The sequence below is a fragment of the Salvelinus sp. IW2-2015 genome, linkage group LG16 (genome assembly GCF_002910315.2).
Source record: "Salvelinus sp. IW2-2015 linkage group LG16, ASM291031v2, whole genome shotgun sequence".
NCBI lineage: Eukaryota > Metazoa > Chordata > Actinopteri > Salmoniformes > Salmonidae > Salvelinus > Salvelinus sp. IW2-2015.
In genome coordinates, this window is record NC_036856.1 from 8136110 (window position 1) to 8157845 (window position 21736).

General features: G+C 41.5%; 1 protein-coding gene across 2 annotated transcripts in view; it reads right to left on the reverse strand.

The window, feature by feature from the left end:
• The window catches only part of LOC111975626 (zinc transporter 7), a 31418-nt gene extending 20414 nt beyond the window's left edge, over positions 1–11004 (reverse strand). The window contains exons 1-7 of one of the 2 annotated variants that reach the window (XM_024004057.2): positions 10836–11004; positions 10152–10253; positions 9503–9616; positions 5586–5673; positions 5254–5386; positions 1507–1695; positions 699–746 (exon numbers count right to left, since the gene is read on the reverse strand). In XM_024004057.2, coding sequence (XP_023859825.1) covers positions 699–746; positions 1507–1695; positions 5254–5386; positions 5586–5673; positions 9503–9616; positions 10152–10253; positions 10836–10915 — 754 coding nt within the window. In that variant the 5' untranslated portion in view covers positions 10916–11004. Of the gene's footprint in view, positions 1–698; positions 747–1506; positions 1696–5253; positions 5387–5585; positions 5674–9502; positions 9617–10151; positions 10254–10835 lie in introns of those variants that run through there. The other variant, XM_070447493.1, reaches the window with a different exon arrangement.
• Between the last annotated feature and the right edge of the window lie 10732 nt (positions 11005–21736).

A 21736-nucleotide genomic window follows, 5' to 3' on the forward strand; every position in this document is an offset into this window, starting at 1 on the left:
TCACAGAGGAACTCTAGAGCTCTGTCAGAGTGACCATCGGGTTCTTGGTCACCTCCCTTACCAAGCCCTTCTCCCCTGCCCTGTTGCTCAGTTTGGCCGGGCAGCCAGCTCTAGGAAGAGTCTTGGTGGTTCCAAACTTCTTCCATTTAAGAATTATGGAGGCCACTATGTTCTTGCGGACCTTCAATGCTGCAGAAATGTTTTGGTACCTATCCCCAGATCTGTGCCATGACACAATCCTGTCTCAGAGCTCTACGGACAATTCCTTCAACCTCATGGCTTGGTTTATGCACTGACAATCACTGTCAACTCTGGGACCTCATATAGACAGGTGTGTGCCTTTCCAAATTATGATCAATCAATTGAATTTACCACAGGTGGACTCCAATCAAATGGAAGCAGGATGCACTTGAGCTCAATTTCGAGTATCATAGAAAAGGTTATTTAAAAATTGTTTTTTTTTTTTACACATTTGTAAAGAATTCTAAACCTGTTTTTCCCTTTGTCATTATGGGGTATTGTGTGTAGACTTCTGAGAATACATGTATATGTAATCCTTTTTAGAATAAGGCTGTAATGTAACAAAATGTGGGGAATGTCAAGGGGTCTGAAAACTTTCCGAAGGCACTGTACAATAGGTGAACAAAGAGAAGTAAAAAGCTGCGTCGAATTAGTCAAGTCATTTCAATGTTCAGTACCTTGCAAAATCTGTTTGCTGGAGCCCTTCCCTGGCGTGTGCAGTTCATCTGAAATAAGTAAATTCATGCATTAATTAAATACAGCAGACAATTAGTATTGACTATAGAAAACAGGGCTAACCACAAATGAGATTTACAACAGCCTTTCAACTACCTGGATAGGTTCATCGAGACTTCTGCTGGGACACAATGAAAAGGGAGTGAAGTGCTGCCACATATGCTTAAAGCTCCAGCAAATACTAAATTGTGTGAATAGCGAGACAACAGTAGAGCGAACAGTCAAGAATTGCATAGCGAACATTCAGACCTAATAAACTAATCCCCCTGCCCTGACATCATTTAGTCCACTTGAGCAGACAGCATCAGCAATGTGGCAATAGCGCCACCTAGTGTTTTAGGCAAGGTGTAATTTTGCACATTTGGGCCACTTATCCAGTGTGTGCAGAGCTTTAAAAATATATATATATATTTTTTTTTAAAGAGGCATCAACACAGACCCAGGTAGGATTTGATTTGGATTGGACTTCTAAAGCAAACACACAGAAGCAGAATCATTTAAAATGGGCTTCAATAAAACCACCAACAATTGTGACAAAAACCCAATTTTTAGGAAATTGTTGCCGGTTTGCCTGCAAATCATACACTGCATATTCACGCTCCTAAAAATGGTTTTGCGTATTTACCTAAATTAAGATTTAAAAACACTGGATGCCACTGAAATAACTACCAATTCTAGATCAAAATAATTATTCTCATACTGCATTACAGGCATTTGGTTTTTCTATGCCAGGAAGTGTTGTTGCCTTACCATGGCAGTGAGGGTCCTCGTGGGAGTGGCCGTGCTCTCCATGGCTGTGCCCATGTCCGTGGCTGTGCCCGTGTCCATCTTCATGCCTGTGCTCGTGCCCATCTCCATGTTTGGACTCGTGCCCATGCCCCCCATGGCTGTGTCCGTGACCTGCATTGCCATTGAACAGAGAGTGGCTGTGGCCGTGACCTGCAAAATGACCGTAAAACACAGATTACACCTACAAATACATTTGTGTTGTCAGTTCTATTGAACATAAAAGGCGAATGACAAATCATTTGGTCTTGGTGTTTAGGGTCTAGTAGGGGTGCTCCCAACTTGAGGAATGTGTTCTGTAAAAAGCACTCAATGTTTGTAGAGGTGCCGACTATGGGAAAGTACAGCGCATTGGGAAAGTATTCCGACCCCTTGACTTTTCCCACAGTTACGTTACAGCCTTATTCTAAAATGGATGAATGTTTTTTTCCTCATCAATCTACACACAATACCCCATAATGACAAAGCAAAAAAATAGGTTTTTGGAAATCTTTGCAAAATACAAAACTGAAATATCACATAAGTATCCAGACCCTTTTACTCAGTACTTTGAAGCATCTTCGGCAGCGATTACAGCCTTAAGTATGACGCTAGACGCTTGGCACACCTGTATTTGGGGAGTTTCTCCCATTCTTCTCCACAGATCCTCTCAAGCTCTGTCAGGTTGGATGAGGAGCGTTGCAGCACAGCTATTTTCAGGTCTCTCCAGAGATGTTTGATCGGGCTCTGGCTGGGCCACTCAAGGACATTCAGAGACTTGTCCTGAAGCCACTCCTGTGTTGTCTTGGCTGTGTGCGTCGCACCAGTCTGAGGTCCTGAGCACTTTGGAGCAGGTTTTCATCAAAGATCTCAATACTTTGCTCCGTTTATCTTTCCCTCGATCCTGACTAGCCTCGCAGTCCCTGCTGCTGAAAAACATGCCCACAACGTGATGCTTGGTATTCCGGCCAAAGAGTTCAATCTTGGTTTCATCAGACCAGTGAAAAATGTTTCTCATGGTCAAAGTCCTTTATTAAGTAGGTGACTTTTGGTAAACGCCAAGCGGGCTATCATGTGCCTATTACTGAGGAGTGGCTTCCATCTGGCCACTCACCATAAAGGCCTGATTGGTGGAATGCTGCAGAGATGGGAGAACCTTCCAGAAGGACAACCATCTCCACAGAGGAACCCTGGAGCTCTGTCAGAGTGACCATTGGGTTCTTAGTCACCTCCCTGCCCAAGGCCCTTCTCCAACGACTGCTCAGTTTGGCCAGGCAGCCATTCCAAACTTCTTCCATTTAACAATTATGGAAGCCACTTTGTTCTTGGGGACCTTCAATTGTGCAAAAAAAATGTTGGTACCCTTCCCCAGATCTGTGCCTCGACACAATCCTGTCTCAGAGCTTGGTTTGGCTTGGTTTTTACACTGACATTAACTGTCAACTGTGGAACCTTATAGACAGGTGTATGCCTTTCCAAATCATGTGCAATCAATTGAATTTACCACATGTACTCCAATCAAGTTGTAGAAACATCTCAACAATGATCAACGGAAACAGGATGAGCTCAATTTCGAGTTTCATAGCAAAGGGTATGAATAATTATGTAAATAAGGTATCATTTTTTTTTTTTTTTTATTAAAAATATATATATATATATTTGAAACCTGTTTTCTTGTGGTATTGTGTAGATTGATGAGAAACCTTTTTTATTGAATCCATTTTAGATTAAGGCTGTAACGTAAGAACATGTGGAAAAAGGGAAGGGGTCTGAATACTTTCCAAATGCACTGTATACTTTCTAAAAAATAAAGTTGCACACTATGTTCCCAACAATTGAATTGGTAAACCTTAACCGTTAGGTTTATCCATTCAACTGTTGAGAGCATATATAGCTAATTAAACTGACCAAAGCCATACTATAAGCAGAGCCGAGTTAATCTCCCCTGACAGACAGAAGAGCAGAACCACAATAGGTGGAGCGGAGGTGAACATAAGCAGCAGCAATGACGTTTGCAGAATGGTGAACTAAATTAACAGCCATTGCAGAGGAGTGTTTGTCATGAGCTGCAGCTTTAAGTCATGTGCATGTAGTGCGACTCAATTTCCTGCCACAACAAGACCCTGTCTTTCAAAGATAATTCGTAAAATTCCAAATAACTTCACAGATATCCGTTGTAAAGGGTTTAAACACTGTTTCCCATGCTTGTTCAATGAACCATAAACAATTAATGAACATGCACCTGTGGAACGGTCATTAAGACACTAACAGCTTACAGACGGTAGGCAATTAAGGTCACAGTTATGAAAACTTAGGACACTAAAGAGGCCTTTCTACTGACTCTGAAAAACACCAAAAGAAAGATGCCCAGGGTCCCTGCTCATCTGCGTGAACATGCCTTAGGCATGCTGCAAGGAGGCATGAGGACTGCAGATGTGGCCAGGGCAATAAATTGCAATGTCTGTACTGTGAGACGCCTAAGACAGTGCTACAGGGAGACAGGAGGGACAGCTGATCATCCTCGCAGTGGCAGACCATGTGTAACACCTGCACAGGATCGGTACATCACACCTGCGGGACAGGTACAGCATGGCAACAATAACTGCCTGAGTTACTCTTCACTGTGAAGAGTAAAGTGCTCTTCACTGACGAGTCGTGGTTTTGTCGCACCAGGGGTGATGGTCAGATTCATGTTTATTGTCGAAGGAATGAGCGTTACACTGAGGCCTGTACTCTGGAGCGGAATCGATTTGGAGGTGGATTGTCCGTCATGGTCTGGGGCCGTGTGTCACAGCATCATCGGACGGAGCTTGTCGTCATTGCAGGCAATCTCAACGCTGTGCGTTACAGGGAAGACATCCTTCTCCCTCATGTGGTACCCTTTCTGCAGGCTCATCCTTACATGACAATGCCACTGTGCGTGATTTCCTGCAAGACAGGAATGTCAGTGTTCTGCCATGGCCAGCGAAGAGCCCGGATCTCAATCCCATTGAGCACGTCTGGGACCTGTTGGATATGAGGGTGAGGGCTAGGGCCATTCCCCCCAGAAATGTCCAGGAACTTGCAGGTGCCTTGGTGGAAGAGTGGGGTAACATCTCTCAGCAAGAACTGGCAAATCTGGTGCAGTCCATGAGGAGATGCAGCTGGTGGCCACACCAGATACTGACTGTTACTTTTGATTTTGACCCCCCCTTCCCCTTTGTTCAGGGACACATTATTCCATTTCTGTTAGTCACATGTCTGTGGAACTTGTTCAGTTTATGTCTCAGTTGTTGAATCTTATGTTCATACAAATATTTACACATGTTAAATTTGCTGAATATAAATGCAGTTGACAGTGAGAGGACGTTTCTTTTTTTGCAGAGTTTAGTATCACGCCATTATATGAGGCAAGCTATTAGTGTTTGAAAAGGGTACAGGGACTGGTGACTTAAGAGCAGAAAGGGGTTAGGCAGTGAGCCTGATGGAATTTGAGAGAACAACTTGGGGGACCACAAAGTAAAGGAACTTTAGGGGACACAAGTGATGGGTGGATGAGTTGAATCAACGCATGGCTCCACCCCAACACTATATGCTTTTAGACCTTGCATAGAAGCGCAAAGAAGTAGTACAGGGACTATCAGGAAAGCGTGGAGTGACCACTTGCGAGAGAGTGAAGATTAGCAAAACATGGAGTGATATGGTAGATGTGTAAAGTGACTACGGGGAGAGCGAGAGATGTCCTCATCTTACCTTCATCCCCTCCGTGAGAGTGGCCGTGGCCCCCGTGCTGGAACACAAAGATGCCCACCAGGTTCACCAGCAGCCCAGCGACAGACACAGGGAGCAGACGATCGTGATTCACGTGTGGCGGCTCCAAAGCCCTCTGTCAGATGCAGCAGGAGACAAGACCAGTCAAATCAACATCGTTACTGAGAATTGGTCATCTTAAATAAAAGTTGATAGCACTGTGATTCAACAATATTTAGACAATATAGGCCTTGTCTTATCAAAATCATTCAAATCAATGTTGTTTTCAATATGTGAAATACTCCTAATCAAACTCATTGTGTTCTGTGGCATACCTCTACGCCTTCTGAGAAAATGAAGAAGGCAGTGAAGATGAGGAACAGGCCATTCACAAACCCTGCCAACACCTCCGCCCTCACGTATCTGAAAACAGAAAGGGAAGTGCAGTACACACAGGTCAACAATAGAGGCTAATCAATGTGATTTAAAAACAGCTGGAGCTATTTCAGTGCCAACAAAATGTATTTGAATTCCATAATTTTGTATTAGGATATTGAATTTGAACGTAATATTTTTTAAACGTGTAATGCACAAATTAAATAATTTCATTCATAAACTGATATAGTATTTGATTTGAAACTGAAATTAATATTGCATTAAGTTTTAAATGTATTTAAATGTAATTGAATATTCAAATTCAATATTTATATATTAAGTTTCAGTTTCATGGTAGATATTGCATTAATTGTGTATCAAGTTTACAAACTATAATTTCAAGTTAATCAACGTTTATTATTAAATTCAGTTCTCTAAATTCAGATTCAAAACCAGAGACAACATCCTGGTACTTTGCCAGACAGGAAAGGTAGAGGAGAACAGAGGATTAAACTCTATGGTAAACAGAAGCTTCTGGTGGATTCTAAAGCCAATGTGGCATGTTGAATACATTTTCTGCCTATGAATTTGGCGCTAACGTTTTTTTTAAAGTAGATAACTGTTCCACTCTCCATTTAATATTGTGACTGACTGGGTTCGAAATAGGTATCCTGCATGTCACAAGACTGTTAGCCCACCTAGTTAAAAGCCTATAGGGATAAGTTCAGGAAATGTATGTAAAAGGACAACATGCTGCTTGCTTATCGAGTACCGCTCCCCCCTGATTCAGCTCATAGAGACTCGAACTCAGGTCCTCTGCCTCGCAAAACACACGTGACCGCCCTCCTGAAGAGTTCCAACACACCACGCTGTTGAAAAAGGCCTTCAATTGGACAAGGGGCGACACTTCAGGCTGATGAGTGAGTTTCAGATCCCATCTGCTACATTCACCCCACAAACTCACTCTACAGCAACTCCAGTGGTTGACTTGCAACTGTAGACCAGAGTCCAGTAGCACCATTGTAAAGGACGTCACGCTGCCTGCTTAGCAAGTACCGCTCCCCCCTGATTCAGCTCGTACAAAGCATTCCAACCCATCGTGAGTGTCACAGATCTCCATCTGCTACACTAATACAAGTCTTAAAGAGCCAGCAAGGTTACTCATCAAGTGTGGGGTTTGGTTATACACGCTTATGTGATGAGCAACATGAAGACATACACTCCTTGACCAAAAGTATGTGGACATCAAACTGCTCGTCAAACATCTCATTCCAAAATCATGGGCATTAATATGGAGTTGGTCCCCCCTTTGCTGACACAGCAGCCTCCACTTTTATGGGAAGGCTTTCCACTAGATGTTGGAACATTGGTGTGGGGACTTGCTTCCATTCAGCCACAAGAGCATTAGTGAGGCCGGGGACTGATGTTGGGCGATTAGGCCTGGCTCGCAGTCGGCGTTCCAATTCATCCCAAAGGTCTTTGATGGGGTTGAGGTCAGGGCTATGTGCAGGCCAGTCAAGTTCTTCCACACCAATCTCGACAAATCATTTCTGTATGGACCTCGCTTTGTGCACGGGGGCATTGTCATGCTGAAACAGGAAAGGGCCTTCCCCAAACTGGTGCCACAAAGTTTGACGCACAAAAATGTCATTGTATGCTGTAGCTCTAAGATTTCCCAATTTCCTAGCCCGAACCATGAAATACAGCCCCAGACCATTATTCCTCCTACACCAAACTTTACAGTTGGCACTATGCAGTCGGGCAGAGAGCGTTCTCCTGGCATCCGCCAAAAACAGATTCGTCCGTCGGACTGCCAGACGGTAAAGCATGATTCATCACTCCAGAGAATGCGTTTCCACTGCTCCAGAGTCCAATGGCGGCGAGCTTTACTCTCATCCAGCCGACACTTGGCATTGCAAATGGTGATCGTAGACTTGTGTGAGCAATGGAAACCCATTTCATGAAGCTCCTGACGAACAGTTCTTGTGCTGACGTTGCTTCCAGAGGCAGTTTGCAACTCGGTAGTGAGCGTTGCAACCGAGGATAGACGATTTTTACGTGCTACGCGCTTCAGTGGTTTTGTTCTGTGAGCTTGTGTGGCCTACCACTTCGCGGCTGAGCAGTTGTTGCTCCTAGACGTTTCCACTTCACAATAACAGCACAGTTGACCGGGGCAGCTCTAGCAGGGCAGAAATTTCACAGACCATTCTACTACCAATGTTTGTCTATGGAGATTGCATGGCGGTGTGATTTTATACACCCGTCAGCCATATGTGTGGCTGAAATAGAAGATTCCACTAATTTGAAGTGGTGTCCACATACTTTCGCATATATCGTGTAGTTTTAAGTCTCCAGCAAGGGTCATCATTATAAGGGTAACATGTGACTGACTGGGTTAAGACTGTTGGCCTGCTGAGCTAAAGCCTAGGCATTAGTCCTGTGACTTGGATGGTCTCTTCAAGGAGGTCAAAGGGGGGTGAAGTGTAACGCAAGTGGTTCGGTGACAACGCTCATGTGATGAGTGACTTGTCTGAGACCTGAAAAGTTGCATTGTCTGGCGCTCAGGATACCTGGGTCAGAACCCCATCAGTAAAACAAGTCTTCAGGTCTCAGGCAAGGTTGCTCATCACATGCATGGATCCCCAAATCACCTCTGTTGCACTCATTAAAATGGAGGGCACAGATCCTTATGCCTCCGTTGGCCACAGAACACGGTAGGCCTGATTTCGAACCCAGACAGTTTGGTGCCGTGATCTCTGAGTAGGAGTTCAAAGGGCAGTGAAATGTGACCGAGGTGGTCTGATGAACTACTCTCTTTTGAGGAGTAACCTTGCTGCAGACTTGAAGACTTGTGTTAGCTTCCTGAGTTCCTCCCCATGGGTTTAGCTAAGTGGATCGGCACAGTCTTGTTACATATAGGAGACCTGGTTCAAACCCAGTCAGTCACAAGTGCAAAATGAAATAAGACGTAGAAAGGCTATGACAGGGCTATTCAAATCTATTCTTATGGAGGTCAAACTTGTGACACTTCCTTCTAACGTGTCCTACATGGCCTGTGATATTCATATTAGGGAACAGAAGGCACGTCCATGTCCAAGAGTGTTAGCGTCAGGAATGGGGTCATAATAGCCAAAACGGTTCAAACAGTAGACAAATTCATCGGAAGAAAATATTCAACATGCCACATTGGCTTCAGAAACTTTACCACAGACAGAGGAGAACAGATAGCCTCTGACTACCTTTCCTGTCTGGAAAAGTACCAGGATTACATCTCTGGTTTTTGAATCTGAATTTAGAGAATTTAATGTCTGAGAAGTTGAATATATTAAATATTGATAAACTTGAAATTATAGTTTGTAAACTTTAGACACAGACAATGAATTCACTATCTACCATTTTGAAACTGAAAATAAAAATATTGAACTTGAATGTTCAATACAATTTAAAATTGAATGCAATATTCATTCAACTCAGTATCAAATCATGAAATACAAGGTCAATTATGAATTCAATGATTCCATTTGTGCATTACAAATTCAAAATCCAAATTCAGAATTATAGAACTTAAATACAATCAGTTTGAACTGAAATCACTCCATTCAGCTGCAACACCTTTGTTATATTAGTAACAATACACACATCCAAATATGTACTAAAGGTGCAGATTTAGCGATCACCAGCAGGATTGGCAACCCTGGATATCAATAAAGGCATAAGATCAAACATTATACAGGTAACCATATACGCTTGGTAAGACGTCACAAACTTCAAAATGTAAACATTAGCAGAGACTCCTTATCAGTTTTGGAGGCAGCGTTACCTTTGCTAGCGAAGGCGCAAAAAGTGAAGCTACAGTCTACATTGCTTGCATACGTACCCATATGAGAATGAGTCATTCGACCTCCACCTGGAAATCACGGAGGCTGCAAGTCCGGCTAAAAGTGCAGTGCAGTCAAAGAACATGTGAAAGGAATCTGATATCAAACCTAAACTGAGAGCATACACACACACACACAAAAAACAACTTGTTAGACTAGACAGTCTCCCACACCAGATATCTATCCTCCCCAAGCTTTGCAATTGCCGGGGATAAAAGTTACACTAAAACACACAAAAAATGTTTTTTATGAATGACTAAGTTACGGCTGATAAAACATTACTGCACATATTAGTTCTAATTAGCTAGTTACTTGTCTATGGGAACACATGGATTTTATGACAGTGACATTTTAACCCTAGCAGCTGGTTCCAGGCAACAATTTGAACACGTTGCAGATAGGATGTCCTGGCAGAAATGCATGCATAAAATAGAGCCATCAAGATGGATAGCCATTTCAAAACACATAACTATGGAATAACATGTGTCTAGCTAGATGTTATAATGTAGTTTGTGGTGCATTCCCACTGATGGAGACAGTGCAAACAACGGGCATTGTTGGTACAACGCTTGCTTAGACATACGTGGCACATCCTGAAATAAGAGTTGCGTTTGTTAGGCTTTTCCCATCGAATGATACGGAACTTACCTGTTACTCCATATGCCGTACGATAATTCAACAAAAGCAAAGGACAGATTCAGACAGAGAAAGAAAAACAAATTGCGTGATGTTTTATCAGATAGGATAGATCTGGGGAAAAAGAAAGTTCACTGAATTAGAATCGCAGCTAGCGCGAGTTATCAACCAAGCTAACGTTACCTAACTAACGTTTGCTAGCTTGCGCTCAACAAAACAGTAGAGCCAGTTAAGAATGAGAAGTAGCTACCTATGTCAAACGTGCAAAATTGCATCAATTTCCTGAACAAGCATGTTGTTGACCGCACACAAATATGTAATACTATACAACCCCCCCCCCCCCCTACGCTAGCTAAGTAAGTCGGAAGTAACTAACTTCCAGCTGTGTTGGTGTCCAGCTGACATTCGTGCATCTGAAGCTAACTGGCTATCAAGACAGTTAACCTAGCCTTATTTTTGTATATGGAGCTAACTAACAAATATCTATTTGGTCAGCAACCAAGGTGGATGGTCCCCTACCAAGCTGTTTTTGGTAGCTAACGTTAGCTAGGTAACTACAGCATAATATTTGGCATCATATTTTACACATCTGAATTAAGCTAGCAGTGCAGTGAGCATAGAATCAAAATAGCTAGCTAACAAGCTAATTAAGACCTACAAAATACAGCAAGAACACAAACAAATAAGACAATTTACCTGAACCATCCTGAAATCTTGGCTAGGAGGTTGAATTTGGGTGGCTTGTACTCGTCGTCTTTTATAGATAATGGTAACATTTTAGCAGTCCCTCCCAGGTTGTGCCAAGCTAGCTAGCTAAATACTGCTGGTTTGAGCTGAACCCACCAACTCAGCTCTCAGCCAATACATCCAATCAATAGAGGGCGCTTGCGCTACCAAAACATGTAATACATGGTATAGGGACTGTAATGCCTGCCTACAGTTATGGTACAAGTGGTTTTCAGGCAGATTCTCAAATAAAGCCAATGAATGGTATGTTGGTGTATGGATACAGTAGGCAATCCTATATTCTGGGGTTCCCATATGGAGGTCCAAGGACCCCCAGGGTTCTCATCAATGTGCTGAGAACCCCCTATCAGATATGGTATTTGGTATTTTATTAGGATCCCCACCGGCCTGTCTCAATCCTGTGTATTTTATCTAAGGTCATGGAAAAGATTATGTTCAAGCAGATTGATATTAGCAGATATTTCCTTACATAACCTACTATATGAGCTCCAATCTGGCTTTAGGAAATCCCATTCCACCAATAGTTGCCTACTATATCTAACTGACTACACCAGGAAGGAAGTAGATGGAGGGAACTGTTGTGGTATGGTTATGTTAGATCTCCAAAAGGTGTTTGATACAGTGGATCATGAGATTCTGTTTAATCAAACTAAGAGCCATGGGCTTGAATAACTTAGCTGTAAAATGGGTTAGCTCTTATCTGCAAGGAAGAAAACAGAATGTGGATGAGACCCTGTCTAAACCCCAAGGGAGTGCAGGCTCCACTTTTCTTTTTGTTGTATATAAATGATCTGAAATCTGCCTGTACATGTGACCTTTTCCTCTATGCAGATGATTCTGCACTGTTGGTTTCCCACAAAGACAAACATGTGGTTGAGAAAGCCCTCAGTGCTGAACTTTGGAATGTCAGTAAATGGCTATAAGCTGTCACTTCACCTTGGAAAGTGAAGCTGAGGAAATCCTCTGATTTTAAGGTGGTAGTAGATGACTTAGTAGTCACAGTAAAGCACTGTTAATTACTAGATAACCATCTGACAGAAGAGAGCATGGCACAAAAAGTTATCTCCAAAGTGAACCATCAAATTTGGTTTCTGGCAAGAACCTTCAAATATCTGGATAAGAATGCAATGGTGGCATTGACAGGGGCTCTTGTTCAGTGCCACTTCAACTATGCGTGCTCTTCCTGGTACAATAGTGCCCCACAGATAATACAAAATCAGTTCCAGACATCTCAGAACAAATTAGTCAGGATAACTCTTAAACTTCCAGCACATATTAATCTTGACCATTCCCACTTTGAAAGCCTTAGATTGCTCAAAGTGGAACGAGAGAGTCTCTCAGATTAAATTGTGTCTTGTCCATAAGATTGTCCACAGTATGGTCCTGAGGTACCTATGTAACTACTTTAACTTGGTGAAACTGAAAGAGTGAAACTGATATTGTTCATTTTAGATTTAATAGTGGTATGGGGAAATAAACTTTTTTTTACTCAGCTGCCATTCTTTGGAATAGTCTTCCAAATCATTTGAAACGTATACCTTCAATGGGTAGTTTCAAGTTCTCACTGAAAGAATTGCTAAACAGTAGCAAGTCTCAAAAGTGTGTAGTAAGATTATAGTGCGTGGCTGAGAAGGAAATGCCCGGGATAGCATATGGTCTGCCTATTGTGTGTCATATTGTGATTGTCTTGTATATATTAAGGGTATGTTGTTTATTAGGAGTGGAACTGTACTAATTAGCTCATTTTATGAAACAAACAACAATTCTGTCTGTCATTGTCTGTTGCAACTACAGCTGCACTACACCTAAACTTGCTGCATCCCCCGTTCCCCTTCCAAAAGGACCACAATGGAAATAAGCTTTTAAGCTTTGTGTTATCCTTGATGATTTTCTTAAATTGAATGTGGAGGCGTCACTGGCTGGAGCACCCTTATGTACAGTATGTATTTAAAAAATGGACCAATAAATTCAATCAATCAGTCAAAACTGTTGCAAAAGCAGCAGCTACTCTTCCTGGGGTCCACACAAAACATGACATAATACAGCACATTAATAGACAAGAACAGCTCAAGGACAGAACTACATACATTACATAAAAAATGGCACAAATAGCCTACATATAAATACATACACACAGCATATCCCAGGGACCCGCATCAGATTCTGTTCCCCAGAGTGTTTCATTGTAATATAAGGCTTTGTGCTCCATCATATAGATATGGTTCCACCATCACATCAAATTGTATTGGTCACATACACATGGTTAGCAGATGTTATTGCGAGTGTATCGAAATGCTAGTGCTTCTAGTTCTGACAGTGCAGCAGTATCTAACAAGTAATATCTAACAATTTCACAACAAATACCTAATACACACAAATCTAAGTAAAGGAATGGAATGAGAATTTATAAATATATGGATAAGCAATGTCAGAGCGCATAGGCTAAGATGCAATAGATAGTATCGAATACAGTATATACATATGAGATGAGTAATGCAAGATATGTAAACATTATTAAAGGGGCATTATTAAAGTGACTAGTGTTCCATTTATTAAAGTGGCCAATGATTTCAAGTCTGTATGTCGGCAGCAGCTTCTCTGTGCTAGTGATGGCTGTTAAACAGTCTGATGGCCTTGAGATAGAAGCTGTTTTTCAGTCTCTTGGTCCCAGCATTGATGCACCTGTACTGACCCCATCAGATCAGCCTACAGTCCATTACCCTGAGTAGGTTACGTTGCCCTGATTGCACAATAGTGCTTACAAATGCAATGTCATTAAAAAAAGTTTTTTTTAAGCCTGTCACACACACATTTCTGATTTATTCAACAAAATAATGTATTTGTTGTAGTATGAATGAAACACAAAAACTTGCTAATGGAAGCCTATCAGCATAATGCAAATCTTTCGAAATAAGGTTTTCTTGGTTCCTCATTTTAAAATCTAGTATGAAAAGTTGACAAAATTGCAATTTAGCTCACAGTTTGCCTTTATAGGAAAAGCATATAGGCTACCCCATGTCATTTTTTTCATATGCAATAGAAGGCTTTGCATATGAATGAAACACAAAAACATGCTCATGGAATCTTATTGGCATAATTACACATTTTTCCAAATACATTTTTAAATGTAACAACGTTTTCTTGGTTCCTCGTTTAAAAATATAGTAAGAAAAGTTGACATAATTGCAATTTAGCTCACAGTTTGCCTTTATTGGAAAAACATATAGGCTACCCCATGTCATTGTTTTCATATTCTAGTCGAAAACTGAAAAGAATTGCAATTTTCTAAACTTTTGTTATGATCGGAAATTTATTCAAATGAACCCCTCAATAATGTCATGCACTTTTGATAAACTTTAGACTGAGTTTGGTAAAAGGAAGGTACAACCGGCAACATGAAGAATCTGCCAATGTATTCCTCTTTTTGACCACTAGATACCCCCCAAGCTCTGGATAAGCAAGCTGGACCTCAATGCTGATGTTATGAAATCTAAATTTATGTGTAGGCTGTTGAATAACATATATAAAAGCCAGTACGTAGTTTTAGAAAACATAATTAAGATTTGCTATACATAATTGGACTGCTGCCGAAGTCGATGCCTCTCCTTGTTCGGGCGGTGCTCGGCGGTCGATGTCACCGGTCTTCTAGCCATCTTTGATCCATTTTTCATTGGTTTTGTCTTGTCTTCCTACACACCTGGTTTCAATCCCATTTATTACCTGTTGTGTATTTAACCCTCTGTTTCCGCTCATGTCTTTGTCAGAGATTGTTTGTTGTTCAGTATTTCGTGTTGTTTGTATTGGTGTGTGACGGGTCCTCGTACCACTTTGTTTTATTGTATTCATGGTTTTGGAGTTATGTTTGTTTTCAAGTTATTAAACAACTCCATTCCACTAAGTTTGATTGTCCTGCGCCTGACTTCCCTGCCACCTATACACACGACTCTGACAACTGCAAACACTACAAAACATTGATTCTTCCACTGTGAGAATAGTGATGCAAGTGCTGGCCCACTGGGCACAGATGTCAATTCAACATCTATTCCAAGTTGGTTCAACGTAATTTCATTGAAATGGAAACAACGTTGATTCAGCCAGTATGAACTGAGTCGGGATGAGCATGTGGGGGTCTATAACTGAACCATAGGCACTCTGAGCCATTTCCTGCTCTTCTGGATTTTATTACAGAAGAATACTGCATGAATCCCAGTGAGGATACCACAATATGGCAATAAGGGCATCCTGGGAAATAACCATCATCTCAGGTTTGATAACCTCCTGTGCTTAAAGAAAGATTGAATGAAGTTCCTCTCCATGTTTCACACCAACACTATTTCCCTCCTTTGCCAAAAGAAGGATTATGTCTGTGCTATATATGTTATATGTTATTCGATGTAGGTGTCATGGACAATGCATTCATTGTGTCTGTCTGCTGAAATACATGAGAAGAAATGGGGAAAAGTGGACCAGTAGGTGACAAAGAGACACTTCACAAACATAAGAGCTGTTGGATTCTGATATAATGAACCAACAAGCGTAGGTAATGATGAGAAACTGGGCGTAAGGACTGAATATCAAACAGTTGAAAAAAGCGATGTTTGTGAACATAAAAACTGTACTTCCAGAGGGGACATGTTTCCATGGTAACTGTGTCTGTTGATCTAAATAGGCACAATTATCTTGTTGCCTGAGTTACTAAGAACCAGACAGGCACAATAAGTGTCAGCGCTGATAAAAATCCAAGTACTGATTGGTACAAAAAACAGGGGGGGTGCCTAAAAAGCTAAACACCCATGGCCATCTCGTAAATTGCCACTAGGACAATGTTGGCTGTTTTAACAGGATTGATTTAGTTAAGCAATTGTTTTTCTGTGTGATTTTTGTAAATTTTTTGTTTAAGTATGGGAACTGGCATCCAAACTGGTTGTGACGTTGCAATGCCATGAGTTTGTTACCCATGCCCCCCAAAAAATCACTTAATGCCTACCCTTCATTTAGCCTCTGAAATTGTAATCCTTATTCAACTGTTGGTACACTTAAGCCCAAGCAGGAAATAAGGGACAATATCTTCAAATACGTATGTCTTTCATTCAATAACTTCATGAATATGTATTACGACAATTTGATAACAAGTGCTTTGTTTGGAAAAATAACACATAATTCGTGACTGGCAATGAATGGCTAACCCATGTTCTTCTGGTCTCATTAACATGAAGTGGTCTGCAACACAACAAGCCTCTTGATGTTGTCTAACACATAAAACAGGAACAAATTCCCGTTTTATGTCTACAGAATAACAGATGCTCCTCAGATGTACAAATGTACATGAGGTTATTTTGTAAAAGATCCTGTCACACTGATTTTGTATGTCATCTGACATGAATGCATATTGTCTAAGGGAGACTAGCATGGCTCTTGTGCTGCCTAATAGGTACTAGCCTGTTTCCGCATAAGCCAATTCTATTGTCACTGTGTTGCCTATGTTCTAGAATCTGAAAATAAATGTGCCTTTTTCAAAACAACCATACAAGGCTGTTTTGATATCATACTACTGTGTGGGATGTAACATCACGTGGCTTACCCAACCTTGCCAAGATTTCTTTTCGGGCCCTTGTGTCCATGGTACGAGCTATTTGTTTAACATCTTGCATTGTGCATTATTGCAAAATCCGTAGTACATTTAGTGTATAGCACAGTATAGAGTTGGATAGAGAACTGGAGTGTCCTCCTGTTGAGAAATGGCCCAGATCTGATGTTTTCATTATCAGACCACCATCACATAGTTCATCTTTCCAAAGGCAAGTCTGACTAGCACAACTGTGTTGACCTTGGCACTTCTCCAGCAACCAGACACTGGGTCAGAGTGTAAGTCAGCCTGGTTTTAGTTTGCACACATCCATGTCTAATAGGTCCTGAGGAATGTGAGTCTCTTCCTTTACAAGATGGTGAAAATCACAATCTAAACCATCAGTTACAGAAACCACCTCTTCTGTGCTGAAATCGTTTGTTGTGCTCATGATAAATTGGCATTCAAATGCATGCATGTCAAATTTGTATTAGTGCATTAATGAGATCTAGTTGCCTGTCCTATAGTGATCTTAAAAGGCATGCATTGATGTCCATTTGACCAAATGTTTAGTTCCCTTGTTTACAGGGAGAAGCATACACAAGGACTTCTAGGTCATCACGAATTATGCAGCATGTTGTTCTCCAAGAGCAGAGAACACAAAGTACGGTACAGATTTCTGCTTAAGTAAGCATGCAAGTCTTGGCCAAGCATTTCATTCATCATTGCTTCAACTACTTTAACCAAGGCAGGAACATGGCAAAGCAAAGTTTCCATTCAATGGGTCAAGCTGGTACTTCCGCCTAAAAGGCTTAGTTTCACAGGAGATAGCTCTTTAATCAACCCATCTGCAGCAGGCAACAGGAAAGCAAGCATAACGTTGGTGCCACTTTGAATACTCATGTGACCTCTGTTTCCTGGCCATGTTGTTATTTAGAGACACAAGTGCTTGCTTTCCTCATTGATTTTCATGAGGAACTTACTTGGAACTTCAAACATGAGGTTCCTGCATGGGTCAGCAAGCTTTGGTTAGGCCTCAGAGATCTGGGGGAGGGCAGGGGGAACATGCAAGAGGGAAGATGAGCACACGGGTAAATGGAACAAATAAACACTCTACCTCCCTTTTACTCCCTTACATTTGTCTCCCTTGACACATTTTCAGACATTTACTGACTAATAATAATGGTTGTTTTAGAAGTGCACTCTCACAAAGAGAAAACTGGCGAGCATTGTCATGAAATACTACAAGTCAATTGTAAGGCAGTGCCGGCTCAGTCAATAAGCGACATAAGCCGTTATTATTCTTTTTGGGAACTCAGTCTCAACTTACTGTAGAGGAATTCGAATAATAGAATCCGCAAGATGCAATTTTGAAATTTGGCAGTGCATCAGTAGTTCTCCTCTTGTTATGTCAGTCACTGACAGTCAGTCAAATATCCCATGTCAGCCAAAATGTTTTGATTGCTAGGTAAATTAGTCGAACCAGCTATTTAAAGTTTGTCGTAATCATGGCCAATTAACTGACTGGGCACAAAGGGCACCTGCCCAATGGCCCTGACCTCCATGGGGCCACCATTGGTTTTGTTAGTCACTCAGAGATCATATGAACATGGAATAAGTCATGGGAAAATGTGTAGAATTGCAGGAAATTAGCTTTAAAACTGCAACATTTTCTCTGCACCCCATGGCAAAGTCCCGAAACCGGGACAGTTGTTGCTAATGTGCGCTAATGTGACTAGAATGATGTTGTATACAACAGCCAACTTTCCGGGACAAAGACATGTCTTATATGCGCAGAAAGCTTAAATTCCTGTTACTCTAACTGCAGTGTCCAATTAACAGTAGCTATTACAGTGAAAAAAGACCATGCTATTGTTAGAGGAGAGTGCACAACAACAAAAAACTTTTAGCACTGCAACTGGTTTGATACATTCACCTCTGAAGGTAAATAATGTACTTACATTAAGTAATGTTGCTCTGATTTGTCATGCTGAGGGTCCCGGAGATAAAATGTAGCATAGTTTTGTTTCATAAAATCTATTTTTATGTTCAAATGTAGGAAATGGGGTCTACAGAAAGTTAGTGTATAAGCTAATGATCCATCATGTATGACATTCCTGGGAGTGTGTAAACTTACATTTTTCATTACCATAGCATTTTTGTATGTTCTCTATAGTTATTGTACTTGAAAATGTATCAATTGACCAATTCGGCACATTTGGGCAAAATCCTGGCAGACTTGATACAAAATATTGTGCAGTAATGTAATTCTTCACTGGATCAGTCTGAAACTTTGCACACACACTGCTGCCATCTGGTGGCCAAAATCTAAATACACCTAGACTCCTATGTGAAAGTATGACCTTTCTCTTGCATTTCAAAGATGATGGAACAAAAAATAAAATAAAACGCATCATTTTTTTGTTTGTATTATCTTTTACCAGATCTAATGTGTTATATTCTCCTACATTAATTTCACATTTCCACAAACTCTAAAGTATTTCCTTTCAAATGGTATCAAGAATATGTATATCTTTGCTTCAGGTCCTGAACTACAGGCAGTTAGATTTGGGTATGTCATTTTAGGCAAAAACTGGAAAAAAAGAGTACGATCCTTAAGAGGTTTTAAGCGGCAGCATTTCTCTGCACCCCTTGGCAAAATCTGTAGAATTGCAGCAAATTAGCTTTAAAACTTATTTTCCTTTCATTTTTAGATGTGTGTGTATTGTATTGTATTGTTAGACACTACTGCACTGTTGGAGCTAGGAACAAAAGCATTTCGCTACACCCGCAATAATATCTGCTAAATATGTGTATGTGACCAATAAAATTTGATTTGAACTATAAGATCTTCTCTCTGTCCCGATGGTAGAATGTGTTGAATCGCAGTTGATTAACTTTAAAGCTGCACATTTTTCTCTCCACTGCCAAATCTCGCTTAGAGCCCCCAAAAGGCTGCTTGCTCTGTTGTAATGTATGCTGTAAGTAAGTATAAACTATGAGGAATTCTCATCCAGTCTTGTGGGTGCAAACAACACAAACAAGAATCAAAATCAGGTGTGCTGGAGTGGAGAGCGACAACCCAAACCCGGACGACATGCCCCCCTGGCAACAGGGGTTCAAGCTCTGTCTCGGCCATTCTATCTGTTTCCCAATTCACTCCTTTCTACTTTTCCGACGTCCTTTCTGACAAAATGAATAAAAATATGAAAGGAGGTCAGAAAACCAACTCCCCTTTACAAAGAAGGGGGGAGAAGATAGTCAAAAGCAGGTGTTTTGTTTTAATCAACAGAACATAATACACGGGGGAAAATGTGCTGGCACTACAGATATGTTGTTCAGATAATCATTGTGTTGGAGCCCAACAGCTAAATTAGCCCTCCACATGAAACATAGCCTGGTCCCAGATATTGTTGTGTTATCTTGCCAACTCCTATAGTCATTGGCAAGACAGCAAAATAAGATCTGGGATCAGGCTGTATGAAACGACCCTGGGTCAACCAACATCTGCTGAATCATGGGGGTCCCCCCCCCATAAAATTATTGAAGTGGTAATCAGAAAAACAACAACTCTAGACAGCAGCTTCAGTTCGTCTAAGCAAAACAGCAAAGACTTGTGCCTCCCGTTCCAGAGGCCAGGAAATACCCCCAGCACAAATCATTGTCCCCAAGTCAAAGATGGGCGAACATCTGCAGAACATCCTTCTTTGGTCTTACATAATTTACACCATTTCTTCACGACAAGGTTAACGGTCATTGGGATCCAGTATGAGACTTCAACACAACTCGAGGCTCCCCACAGGAAAGCTCTTTAAAACGGAAAAGCACTTCAAGTGTTAGCCGCAAGAGATTTATCTCCTTTAATTGTCTCGGTAGATGAATAGTCTGAAGCAGCATAAGTTGTCCAGTTCATTCCCCTTTAATACCACTATCCACCATGTCACAGGACAGTGAAGCAAGAGGAGCGGCTCATGTGCTTCACCATGTACAGAAGTGTAATGTACTCCCATTAAGGTTCTGAGTGTGTGTCACAAGTAACATTGACTCTTATTCAACTAGAATCTGCCATTGTTTTTATATTACTTATCAGCAGGTCTTATTATTTTATATCATGCCTATTTATGAGTGCCTTTTAATCACATGTGCTGTGTGTTGGTTTTACTTGGCTTTAACTTAATTCATGACATTCTCACCTGTGAAATTGAATTGCATGAACTATTTGTTTGATTGCATGGTGTGCTGTGCTGTGATCCCCCAGATTGGCATAGACTACGTTGACTTGAGACAGTTGTTGCCAATTCCTTATCACCTCCTCCCCAAACTAATTGCTAAACATTCCTCAGAACTAGAGTCAAAAGGAACATACCGTCAGGACGCCATTCAGACCGGGGGAACCTCTCGACCGACAGATGTCCACCTCGTTGCTGCTGCATGCCTACTCTGGTAAAAATATACAAATCTACCGGTCGCTATAGCACTACTAAAGAAAAGCACTTGTTTCAAACGTGTGAGTGTGACTCCAATTGTTGGCCAGCACATGCTTTAATTGTATGTTTTGTGTCCCCCACGACTACAGACACGGGGGATAGGCCTGACGCACCTGCGAGAGAAAACACCCAACACTACAACCCAGCAGGCCTGGCGTAGAGCGAGAGACTGCCCAGCAAGCAGCCACCGACAACCGAACCTGCCATTGATGACCGAACCAGCCATCGACTAGTCATCAACTAACGACCCCTGCTTGGGAGGAACAGCCGAAACCTGCTCAGGTAGTGCCAAACGAACAAACCCTGCTTGGGTAGGGCCGAACAAATGAACCCTGCTCGGAAAGAGTAGGCCGAACATTGGCCACCACTCCATGAGTGAATCAAATGCTGTGTTAGTTTCCCCGGTGCTCACAGCCCTAAATCCCAGCCTTTTTACATGTTTTTAATCGGGCTGTAGTGATACTCTGTATGTTCATTGGTGTACTTTGGCCTGTCTCTGTGGTTGTTTGCTGTGGGATTTGAGAACTCTGCTTGTGACACGTGTGTTATTAAAGTACATGTTCTGTTCGCTAAACTCCATTGATTTTATCATAGCTAATTGGTGAAAATGCTTTGTAAATCTGATTATCTACTTTGAAAAAGTCATTTCTGGAACTCTTAGAGTAAGGCTGACCCTAGACTGGCCAAGTGCATTCTTGAACAACACCACTATCAATGCCCGCCCCACATGCCCAACCTTTTCGTGGCTGTTTATTTACCACAACAGACAGATGCTGGCACTAAGACCGCACTCAGTC